Source organism: Phyllobates terribilis, unplaced genomic scaffold (genome assembly GCF_046119375.1).
Source record: "Phyllobates terribilis strain yellow unplaced genomic scaffold, ASM4611937v1 Scaffold_2__4_contigs__length_985480577, whole genome shotgun sequence".
Lineage (NCBI taxonomy): Eukaryota > Metazoa > Chordata > Amphibia > Anura > Dendrobatidae > Phyllobates > Phyllobates terribilis.
Genome location: NW_027362762.1, coordinates 102,361,946 through 102,374,897, shown reverse-complemented (window position 1 = coordinate 102,374,897; position 12,952 = coordinate 102,361,946). Strand labels below are relative to the sequence as shown.

General features: G+C 45.1%; 1 protein-coding gene across 1 annotated transcript in view; it reads left to right on the top strand.

The window, feature by feature from the left end:
- The first annotated feature begins 10,369 nt into the window (after nt 1–10,369).
- MTMR6 (myotubularin related protein 6) overlaps nt 10,370–12,952 on the top strand; it is a 62,372-nt gene continuing 59,789 nt past the window's right edge. The window contains exon 1 of the mRNA XM_073662449.1: nt 10,370–10,536. Coding sequence (XP_073518550.1) covers nt 10,513–10,536 — 24 coding nt within the window. The 5' untranslated portion in view covers nt 10,370–10,512. The remainder of the gene's footprint in view (nt 10,537–12,952) is intronic.

Below are 12,952 nucleotides of genomic sequence, written 5' to 3'. Positions count from 1 at the left end.
CTTGGAGCCTAAGGTATGTTTGCCGGATTTATTTTTTGGTGAACATCGAGAATTTTTTTCATTTAAAAATGCTTGCTTATTGTATTTTCGTTTGAGACCCAAGTCCTCTGGGGATGAATCCCAGCGCGTAGGGTTCATAATGTCACTTTTGCGCAAAGAGCCTCAGGAGTGGGCCTTTTCTTTGCAACCTAGTGATACATGCTTCAGATCAGTGGATAGTTTTTTTTCTGCTTTAGGATTATTATATGATGATCCTGACCGTGTGGCATCAGCTGAGACTGAGTTGAGACGTTTAAAACAAGGATCAGGTAATGTGGAAAAATATTGTACTCATTTTCGTCGTTGGTCCACTCAAACAGGGTGGAACGATTCTGCTCTGAAAAGTCTATTTCTTGCTGGGCTCAGTGAAAGGGTTAAAGACCTGCTAATTGCTTATCCTACACCTGAGGATTTGCAACAGGCTATGCAATTAGCTATACGGGTGGATAGAAGACTGCGTGCTAGGGTTAATGAGAGCAAATCCTCTGCTATGTCAGTTTCTGGTTATGATAATGTGTGTACTAACAGTGGTGAACCGATGGAGATTGGATCGGTGGCACCTCGCTCTCAAGAAAAAGACCGTCGTTTTTCGGAAGGCTTGTGTTTCTATTGCGGAAAATCTGGTCATTTGATTAAAGGCTGTGAGCTTCGTATGAAGAAAGAAAAAAAAAATGGTCAGTCACGCCCGTATTGCCTGTTTAAATTCCAAGGGTATATTTTTAGCTGCTTCCACGATTGCTCAGGAAAAATTAATGGAATTTCGGGTGTTTGTTGATTGCGGGTCTACACTGAATGTAATTGATGGGGGATTCGTGGAAAAACTCAATTTAAAACCTGAACCTTTATCATCCCCCATTGCTGTGGTTTCTGTGGATGGCTCCCCTTTGAAGAATATTACTCTCAAGGTCAGTGAATTTCCTCTCACTATTAATGGTGTTCACCATGAGAAATTGGATTTGGTAGTGTTGAATAACTTGCCTTCTCCAGTAATATTGGGTTTGCCCTGGTTAAAATTTCACAATCCTGTACTGGATTGGTCTACCAGTGAAATTAAATCCTGGAGCCATAAATGTTATGACAAGTGTTGTAACGGGCGTATTGCAGCTTTGGATAGGGGAGAATTGCCTGTTCCTATTCAGGATTTTTGGAGAGTTTTTTCTGAGAAGGAATCGCAGGTTTTGCCTCCCCATAGAGACTATGATTGCTCTATTGAATTTGTCCCTGGAGCGACTCTTCCTAAAAGTCGTTTATTTAACCTTACTATTCCTGAGAGGAAGGCTTTGGAGGAATACATACAGACAAGTTTGGCCGCCGGTCACATTAGGCCCTCTAAGTCTCCTGTGGCGGTTGGATTTTTTTTTGTAAAAAAAAAGGACGGCGGTTTACGTCCTTGTCTGGATTTTCGTGAGATTAACAAAATTACGGTACGCAATCCTTACCCACTGCCATTGATTCCTGATCTGTTTAACCAGTTATTGGGGGCCAAGTGGTTCTCTAAAATTGACCTTAAGGGGGCATACAATCTGTTGCGCATGAAGGAGGGTGATGAATGGAAGACTGCTTTTAACACTCCTGTGGGTCATTTTGAGAATCTGGTTATGCCTTTTGGTCTTACTAATGCTCCTGCATTTTTTCAGAATCTGATTAATGACATCCTTAGACCTTTGATCGGTAAAAATGTGGTTGTGTATTTGGATGACATTTTGATTTATTCGCCAGATCTGGAGTCTCATTGGCGGAGCGTGCGTGAGGTATTACAGTTATTAATGGACAATTCGCTTTTTGCTAAGCTGGAGAAATGTGAGTTCGCTGTACAGAGAATTAGTTTTTTGGGCTACATTATCTCCAGCAAAGGTTTTGAGATGGATCCGGTTAAGGTTCAGGCTGTGCAGGAATGGCCTAGGCCTATTGGTTTGAAATCGATACAGAGGTTTTTGGGTTTCGCCAATTACTATAGAAAATTCATAAAAAATTTTTCTAGTATTGTCAAACCTCTGACTGATCTCACCAGGAAAGGTGCTGATGCGGTTCAGTGGTCTTCTGAGGCCATTGAAGCTTTTGTGTATCTCAAGGAGAGGTTCACCTCTGCTCCCATCCTTATGCAGCCTGATGTTACTAGGCCGTTTTTGGTTGAGGTTGATGCTTCCTCTGTGGGGGTTGGCGCAGTATTGTCTCAGGATAACGGGGATGGATTACATCCCTGTGCCTTTTTTTAAAAATTTTTTTCGGAGACTGAATTGAATTACGATATTGATAATCGGGAATTATTGGCTATTAAACTCGCATTTGAACACTGGCGCCACTTCTTGGAAGGTGCGGAATTTCCCGTTCAGGTTCTTACGGATCATAAAAATCTGATATATCTTGATGCTGCCAAGCGCCTGAATGCCCGTCAGGCTAGGTGGGCACTGTTTTTCTCGCGGTTTAATTTCTCCGTTACTTACATCCCTGGTACTAAGAATGTTAAGGCGGATGCCTTGTCTCGCAGTTTTTCTCCCATAGTCGGTGCTGAGAAAGAGGAAAACATTTTACAAGAAGGTGTTGTGATAGCTGCTTTAGACTCCGTTTTGGAAGATGAGATTCTTAAAGCTCAGGAGAATGCCCCATCTAACACTCCTCATGGGAGGTTGTTTGTGCCTGGGACCTTTAGGAGAGATTTGTTTGTTGAGTGTCACGAATCTCGGTTGGCAGGTCATCCCGGAATCTCTGAGACCAAGAGACTGGTGGGTCGCAGTTTTTGGTGGCCTGGATGGCAGAAGGAAGTCATTAAGTGGGTGCGCCAATGTACTATATGTGCTAGATCTAAGTCCTCACATACTCCTGCTGCGGGGTTACTTTGTCCTTTGGAGGTCCCCAGTGCTCCTTGGACACATTTGGCTATGGACTTTATAACTGACCTTCCCCCCTCTGAGGGTTTTACTGTCATCTGGGTGGTCGTGGACCGTTTTAGCAAGATGTGTCACTTGGTTCCCTTCGTCAAACTGCCCTGCGCTAAAACTCTCGCTAAGGCCTTTGTCAAGGAAATTGTCAGACTTCATGGCGTTCCTACTGACATTGTTTCTGATAGGGGTCCTCAGTTCGTGGCTCGTTTTTGGCGTGCCTTTTGTGACAGGTTGGGAATTCATTTGTCGTTTTCGTCCGGATATCATCCTGAATCTAATGGCCAGACAGAAAGGAAAAACCAGGATGTTGAGCAGTTCTTGCGTTGTTTTGTGGCAGACAATCAAGAGGGGTGGTCTGAGTTTCTGCCACTTGCCGAATTTGCTCTGAACAATCATACATCTTCTTCTGCTGGTTGTTCGCCTTTTTTTTGTTCTGGGAGACATCCGTCGTTTGGGTCGTTCTCCAAGTTGGGATCTGCCGTGCCTGAGGAGGAGAATTTTTCCGGTGATTTGGAAAGAGTTTGGACGGATGTGCGTGGTAATCTTCAGGAGGCCAACAGAAAATCTAAAGACTACTTTGATAGGAAACGACAGGAGGTTTTGTTCGCTGTTGGTGACATGGTTTGGTTGTCCTCTAGGAATCTGCGGTTGAGGATTCCTTCTAAGAAATTGGGTCCCAAGTTTGTAGGGCCCTTTAAGGTGCTTCAGGTTGTCAACCAATCTGCTGTTAGGTTGGAGGTTCCTACCTCCTGGAGAATTAATCCGGTCTTTCATGTCTCTCTGTTAAAAAAAGCTGTTGTGTCGGATGGTGACGCCTCTGCCTCTGTTCCTCCGATGGTGGAGGACGGGGAATATGAAATTTCTCGCATCCTTGACTCTAGACGGTATAGAGGTAGTTTGCAGTATCTTGTGGCCTGGAAAGGTTTCGGACCCGAGGATAACTCTTGGGTGAGGTCAGATGATGTTTCCGCGTCCAGACTTATCAGAGCGTTTCACAGGAGATTTCCTGATAAGCCTGGTCCTAGGGGATCCGGAGGATCCTCTTAGAAGGGGGGGTACTGTTAGAACCTTGCTCTTAGGTTTTTTTTCCTTTGCTGGTCACATGACCTTGTTGGCCTATTTAATCCTGCTCCGCCCTTCTGGCTTTGCTGGACTTCATTGTATATCTACTTTCTAGCTAGCCTGTGCTCTGTATCTAGCTCTGTTAGTTTGCTTGGTCTACGGACCTCTATGTTCTATCTATTTTGTTTGTTCGTCTGTCTGCTACTATTTCTGTTAGGAGGTGTCCCATATTCCTCCCAGTCCTTAGTACTTGTAGGGATTCCCTCCCCACATCTATAGGTCTCCGTACAGACTAGATTAGGACTTTAGCAGGTCTGATCGCAGGATCAGGTTCCCTGTTACATCGTAGGGATTCAGCTGAGTCCTATAGTAGGGACAGATCTCCTCTCTTTCCTTAGCTTTGGTAGCAGAACATAACAGTTAGGCTGTGTGCCCACGATGCGTTTTTGGTGCGTATTTTGGTGCGTATTAGCAGCGGGTAAACGCTCCAGAAACGCATTGCATGCCTTATCTCATGACTTCCTATGACATTCTGCAAGTTCTGTGCACATGGTCCGTATTTTTTTCTGCGCAGATTTTACTCGCAGAAAAAATACGTGACATGACGTGCGTATTTGCCTATACATGCGTATTTGCCTATACAATGCATTGGAAAAACGCATGGCAAATGCGCATGCAAATACGTGTCAAATACACATCAAAAACGCATGTAAAAACCACATGCGTTTTTCTGCCAAGGAGATGCAGAAATGCTCAGGAAAATTTCTGCTTCATTTCTGCATCGTGGGCACTAAGCTTAATTCGTCATTTGGTTTTGCAGCATCGCTCAGGGTGATCCAGTAGCTTATAAATTTTGTTGGAAGGGGGGAGGGAAGGAAATGATTGCATCATGTAATCACGTACTGAAATGGTGGACAAATTAATACATGGACTTAAAGGGGTATTCCCATCTCCAAGATCCTATCCCAATATGTAGTAGGTGTAATAATAGCAATATTAGCAAATACCTCCAATTAGAAATGTAGTATATTTTTTTCTGATTCGCTAGGTCTCTTTCCTCATGACCTTAAGTATCCATGGTTACGTCCACTGATAAAGTCACAGTTAGTTAGCTAGTTGCTAGTGGTCGTAACCGTGGATACCTAAGGTCCTGTGATGCCTGCACATGAGGAAAGAGAGATAATGAATCAAAAATACTATTCTACATTTCTAATTGGAGATATTTGCTAATCTTATTATTACACCTACTGCATATTGGGATAGGATCTTGGAGATGGGAATACCCCTTTAAGTTAGCTACTCACACAGCCAGTGGCACCACCGCGCCCACTGACCAGTCGAGAAGAATCTAATGGTCGCCTTGCCCACTGCCACCACCTGCCCGAATTAATAAATGTAAACAGGGTATATTATTGCATATAGATATATTCACCGATTATACACTACTAAAAATATCTTTATTGGTATTCATTAAAAACCTATAAATTCTAGAATATAAATACACTTCAAAACATAATTGAAAGTGATAATATAAAAAATTTATCAAGTAGTCAAGAGTAAAGGGGGAATGGGGGGCACCCCATTTAGCAACTACTCGTTCCTACCTCTCTGCGGAGGTTGGCACCCTCTTGAAACAAAATTGGCGCCCCCGCTCCGCAGCCACTCACCAGCCTCCCCTTCCTCAGCAGCCTCCCCTCCCTCACCAGCCTCCCCTCCTTCAGCAGCCTCCCCTCCCTCAGCAGCCCCCCCCCCCCCATCAGCATCCCTTCAGCGGCCTCTCCTCCCTCATCAGCATCCCTTCCTTCAGCAGCCTCCTTTCCTTCAGCAGCCTCCCCTCCTTCAGCAGCCTCCCCTCCTTCAGCAGCCTCCCCTCCTTCAGCAGCCATTTTTCCTTCAGTAGAATCCCCTCCTTCAGCAGCCTCCCCTCCCTCAGCAGCCTCCCTTCAGCAGCCATTTTTCCTTCAGTAGAATCCCCTCCTTCAGCAGTGCAGCGCAGTGCAAAACACACACAGACACACACACACTTACCGCCTGCCGCTGTCCCCGCAACACATGTGGCACGCTGCTGCTCTGCTCCGGATTGAAGTTGAGCACGCAGCGTGTCACATGCCTAGGACCACGATGCATCCAGCCGCGGATTAAAGGTACAGCGCTCATTTCTGTCCGCCGGGTGCATCATGCGCCGAACTGTTGTCCCTAAGGGCCCGGTAAGCAGAAGCAAAGAGAGGAGGAATTCCGGGCTGTGGGCTTGGGGCCCGGGCTGGCGGAGGCCTCCCCTTTTTGCTTCTGGTCACCGGGCCCCACACAGCAGTAAGGGCAGTAATGCCTTGATGGCAGCCCCTAGTGTACAGGTAATGCATGGATCACCAGTGATATTATACACAGGAGCTCTGTATTAAGTGTACGTGTAATACACTGACTGACCAGTGAGGTCTCTAGTTGAAGTTTTTCATCTTCGCTTTTGTTCTTCATCTGGCACAGTCCGCCATCACTTCTTCCATCCAGTACTCGTCTCTGACGAAAAGAAGACACAGTTATCTATAGCTGATCGACTCTAGAGCATATTCCCCACTTTTTCCTCGATTTCGACACTATGTCAGATGAAGAAAAAAAGCGACATAGTGCCACCTTGCACCGTAACAGGACCTCTCTTTTGTTCCTCCATGGAAGACAGTATCCTGAAAAGTAAATTATATTACAGCAGTAATGTCCCCTAATTGGCCCCTACAGTAATTATGTCCCACTTGCCACCATAAACTAATAATGTACGTACCTCATTCTGACCCCCATACTGTAATTGTTACCCATACTGGCCCCCTTTGTTTAATAATATCCCCCATCCTGGGCCCCCATGTATCCCCACTCATCCTGGGCCCCTATGTATCCACACCGATCCCGGACCTTTATGTATCCCCCCCTATCCTTGGCCTCTATGTATCCCCACCCATCCTGGGCCCCTATGTATCACCCCCATCCTGGGCCCTTTTGCATCCACACCCATCTTGGGCCCCTATGTAACCCCCACCCCATTCTTGGCCCCTATGTATTCTCCATCCTAGGCCCCTAAGTATCCCCCCAATCCTTGGCCCCTATGCTGCCCAATCATAGGTTCCTATGTCCACTACCCTGCCAATTCACTTAGGGAAAAAAAAATTCTTCTCACCTTCCTGCGCTCCCCCGGCGGCTCACCCTCTCCTCTTGCGGCTTCATATCGGCGTGGCCTTTAATATGGCCGTGCACTGATGTCAGTGTGCGGCGCATATCAGTGACATTAAAAGGCCGCCGGCAAGACGTCATTTGACATCACTGCTATGTGCCACACACTGACATCAACGCCCAGCGCATAGCAGTGGCATTCAATGCCCGCCGACCTATCAGAGGCCACACGCTGACATGCATTGCCTTTGATTGGCTGGCTGCCTTTTAAACGTCACTACTGTGTGCCGCATGATGATGCCAGTATGCGGTGCATAGCAATGATGTTCCCGGCAGCCATCACAGTTCCTGGTGGTCCCCCACTATGTTCGGCATGAGGGACCGGGGGCCCACCAGAGGATCGTCTGGTGTCCCGGCGGGCCTGTCCGACGCTGGACATACTGATAGGGAATGTAGATTGTGAGCCCCAGTAGGGACAGGGGTGATGATGAGTAAAATAAAAAAGCTAATACTAATTTCAGAAATATTTGCGACAGTAACTTTTCTGCGCCATCGGACCAGAATGGCTAGCCTTCACTCCCCACTTGAATAAATGAGCCTCCACCCCTTTGCCGATCCACCCACTGTTCTTTCATGAACCACTTTTGATAGGTACTAACCTGGAAAACTGGGAAACACCCCACAAGAAATCTCGACAGTCATCTCAATTTGGCCCTTGTGAAAGTCACTCAGATCTTTTTTAGTGTGTGTTCACACAGAGAGGATACAATGTGGATTATTAGTCCAGATTTGCGGATGGAAAAGTGCATTATAGCAGCAGCAAAGCGGAGGAGATTTCATCTAATCTTATGCATGTGTTGAAAAATACTGACAGCAGATAGACAAGGTACACAAACACAACAGAAAGGTGTTGGAGGAAGGATTGTTTTATGGTGTCAGCCTTGGTTACTCAGTATCATGTTCCAGGATCTGCCCTGCACAGGTATGTTTGAGCTTTTTTGCATTCTCTATGATAGATCAGACTCCTCTAGCAGAAACTTATTTCCACGCTGAACTAAAAGTTCAGTCATTGAAATTCCCAACATTATCTGTCGGAGGAGGGGGGGTTAGTCTTGAGGTCCCCATACACAGTAGACTGTCTTCTGATTCTACCAATATAGTTGGGTTCGGCCGTCTTTAGTTTAGTGTATGGGTGCTGTAAGGGAAATTATAACATCAGTCAAATAACATTGGATTAAGTCTGCCATTCACATGATTGACACTACACATAACCTCTATGTACTCTTATTACAGGAACTCAGAACCAAGGGGAGGGGGGGAGATCACAGACTTCAGAGAGTGTCATTCCTGACACCTTGGCCTGGTGAGCCCAAGCTTCAAAGCTTGGGCAGATGGTCCTTTGTGGCAAAGCTGGACATCTCCTATTTACTATAGTGAGAGGGTGGTTGAAGGAAACAAGGTATGTAATATACAAAATGCTCGCCCCTAATTAGTCTACAGCCCAGTTACAGAACTGTAATTTTCATGTTACAATCTAGGTCGTCCTGGAAACTTGAGCCCAGGAACAGGCATATAAAAAATGGGTGACACAGTGGAAAGGTGTTTGCATGTGGGGATCGGCCTGTGCTGATTGTGAGCCATAATACATTTCTCCTTCCCTCAAGGAAACAGAAGAATAACTTTAGATGGAAATGTTTAAGTATTTGTTATTTCTCCCTTTTTATTTTATAACAGTTTATAACAGTTTTTGCTTATTTGTGTGTCGCTTTGTCTCTTTATATATCTTTTCTTTTAAGCACTGTATTTTTTTATATGACAACTTTAATAAGTTTGGTCCTTATATGCTCTAAAGAATCCATAGCTGTCATGCAAGGTGTGGGAAAGTGCAACACAAAGGGAAGAGGGAAAGGGAGCCCAGACACTAGGGAAAAGGGGGAGTGGAGACCTCCTAGGCTGATCTAGTATCACCCTGTCTCCACTAACGTCCCTATATTGGCTCTTCACCATTCGCCGCACGTGAACCTCGCCCTGTCTTTCTCTGGCATTTGGCCCTGGCTAAGGAAGGGAGGGAGGATCAGCGCTAGTCGATCCCCACTGACAACTAAAGACAACAAGGGGGAACAAACAAGGGATAGCTTAGCTTTTAGTCGACTTCAGAGAGATGAACACCCGTCCTCATAGCTCCAGAGAGGAAGAAGTAATGCACTTGCTCCGAGCCTTCACAAGGGGTAATGTGAGTATCGCCGGCACCTATCTCTAGCAGACAGCAGGTATTTATACACACAGGCAAGGGTATTAATTAGCAAGAGGAAGGTAGCCGCTGGGTCCTAGAGAGACAGCCTTTAAGAAGGTATCTGTAATGCCAAACGAAGAGATGTCCTGCAATCAACTGCAGGACGACTGTCTGTCACTTCTGACACACCCGTGACAATAGCCTTTCAAAGAGTGTGTGACCTTTAGACTCATCACCCCATGTGTTTGGTGAGTGGTTTCAGCATGTTGTGTAGCCAGAGTGTGTAGTCTGTATCAAGATGTGATTTATGCTCACTTTATAGCCTATAAAAGAGTTTGATTGCAAGACTGAGAGAGGGGAGATAGATTAACCCTTGTAGGTGCACTCCACGTCACATGCTGGGAAGTGTGTACGTGACAGCTGCCTTTAACTTCGATGGAGATTTCACATCCTCAGAATGTCACTCTGTGTTGAGGAACAGTTAAAGGGGTTTAAAATTAAAATAATAACAGTTTGGGGGGGACACGAAAGGAATAATGGTAATGTCTGATGGATTATCATCATATTAATAATCATGCATAATCATCAACATTAACAGAAATAAACACGTGAAATAGATCACTCTATATAATGACTCTATATAATATATAAGTTTCACTTTTTGTATTGAAGAACTGAAATAAATTAACTTTTTGATGATATTCTAATTTAGTGAGATGGACCTATATTTTGTTTACTGCTGTTTTCTGCAGAGAAATCAGCATCAATATCCACGCGATTTGGGGTGGATTTGCCACTGTGGATTTCCATGCAGATTCTTGTGAGTATTCTTAATGTTATGGCTGGTGGGTGTATATCATCTGTTCTATTCCTCTTGGCTTTTCTAGATGTCATCCATTAGACATGTACAGTATTTTTCAGGCAGTGAGCCTTTCAAACTGCAGTACCGTAATATGAGCACACGGTGGAGCTGGTGTACACGCAGGACTGTACGGCGCCGCCGCAGCTCGCACTGTGTGTCATTCCTTGCTGCATCGATCATAGCAGGAAGTGTAATTGCACCTCCAGCAGAAGCAGCAGGAAGCGAGCCGGATCCGGGCGATCACCCGGTCCTGGTGCATCTCATAGAGGGGGCCAGAGATGGAGCACATCCGCACCACCAAGGTAGGGAGATGGGGGCTGGGGCTGATCAGCTGTTTGTATGGCACTGATGCACCCACCATCCATGGAGCTGTTATGGGTGACAGTGCATGGTCATGTGTCCCTCCAGTGTTGTTTTCTCTCACTTTATGGTGTTTGGTTCCTAAGTATCACGTTCCAGGCTCTGCCCTCCAGGTACAATGTACATAAGACGCCGCTGTATTACTCGTTTTCTTAGAAATCCGCAGCAGATTTGCCTATTCATGGCCTAAAACCAGATTGTACGTGTTTTAATTTCCATGCATTATACTTTATAGGATGACTAGGGGGTGCATTATACTACTATATATGACTATAGGGGTGCATACTACTACTATGGATTACTATGGGGTGCATTATACTTTACAGGATGACTGGGGTGCATTATACTACCATATATGACTATGGGCTGTGCATTTTACTTTATGGGGATTATGGTCTGTGTATTATACTACATGGATGACTGAGCTGTGCAGTATATTATATGGAGGACTATGGGATGCATTATACTATATGGAGGACTATGGGGGTGCATTATACTTTTTGTATGGAGCCCCATGACTTCCATGTAAGCTCCTGGTGAGTATAATAGTTTATTTCCTATTGTACATTAAAAAACAGGGGCAGATCGGAGAACATATATACAGTACCAGTGATGCCATAAAGGTCTGACGGGTCCCATCCTGCTCGCCGCCTCCATGATGCCCATAGATGTGAATGGAGAGAGTTCTGCCAGCTGTCTATTCACTCCACACACACCCCCCCTAGATGTGGTGGCTGCGTTATCAGGTGGATCTGGGTCATAAATGTTCACGTTGGGAATACCCCTTTAATACACCATAATGTAGGGAACAGTAAAATTTAGTGTGAGCTCCACAGGGGCAAAGATAGATGTGAATATGGATAGCGGTGCCTATAGAGGTGCTCAGGGCAGGACCAGGTTTTTCTGCTCCACTTTAGAGTAAAGGAACAGAATGAATCCAGAGTACGACAAATAACTAGCACAAACCGCACCCAGTTGAATGTAATGGGGTTCGTTAGATTTCCATTAGCAGCACGGTGGCTCAGTGGTTAGCACTACATCCTTGCAGCAATGGGGCCCTGGGTTCAAATCCCACCAAGGACAACACCTGCAAGGGGTTTGTATGTTCTCTTTGCGTGGGTTTCCTCCCACACTCCATAGACTGATAGGGAATGTAGATTGTGAGCCCCAATGGGGACAGTGATGATGATGGCTGCAAGCACTGGGGAATTAATGACGCTATATAAGTGAGTAAAATAAATAATGTGGTCAATCATGTTAATGGAAAGTTAGCAAGGCATGCCGCTCTTACTGTGCTCATGTTCCTTCTTTTATGCAGCTTGCTGATGATTATTGCCTCTTGTCGTGCAGAAGTGCAACTTTATAATGTCAGGGGGCCAAATCTTAGCTCTTAAAATCAGCAACAAGGATGCAAAAACTCAAAGCAGATCTGTCACCAGACTTCAAAATGCAAACTGCACAGATTATTATTATTATTCTTTACCTATTAAATAATCTCTTAGACCTGGTGAGACTAGTGTACTTTCTGTGAAAATCCATGTCGTAATGGCTGTGTAGTCCTTTTTTTCCCTCCTGATATTAATTTCAAGATAATATAGCCATTCCAGCAGGGATTTACCTAGTCTCACCAGGAATTGTTTGTGCTTTGTATTATGAGATCTGATGATATCTCTGCCTCTGTGTGAGCCTATGGACGTTATAAAAGATGTCTAGCAAATGCATTGAACGTGGAAATGTACAGGTCTGGCTTAACCCCTTATTCTCCCCCCAGACTAACTTTAACAATTGGTCATTCGCTCCCCCACTGTCCTAATGACCATAGCGATCCTTTTACCTCCCCAGTGCTCCCAGCACTAGACGCCCCCATTTCTCGAGTAGTCATAACAGGGCAACCTGCAGACCCTCACCCCCCTCTTCCATGGTCCTCTGGACAAGTCTTCTGGCCACTTTGTTTGCCAGCTGTAAATACTTTATCTGGGCACAGTTGGAAAATTCAGCTCTTTTATGACACAACCTGTGAACTTGCCAAATATGTCTCAAGTAGGAAAGCCCTTTTTAACTTAGACTGGGTTGAGACCATATCTGAGCCCCCCATTAATGACTTTGTTGGGGGCTGTATATTATATAACATCCCTGCAAAAAAAAAACAACATGGTGTCAAACTTCAATCAGGCAAAATATGCAATTTTTTTTTAACTTCTTTTTTTCCATGCAATGTCCTCGTAACCTGGACACAACTGCATAGGCAATTACACCGATCTCGGAGCCGAAATGATCATATAGCGCAGCCTATGACTTATCAGATAACTCACTGGGACTGATGAAGTCATCCAATGACATCACTATGGAAATCGTGTG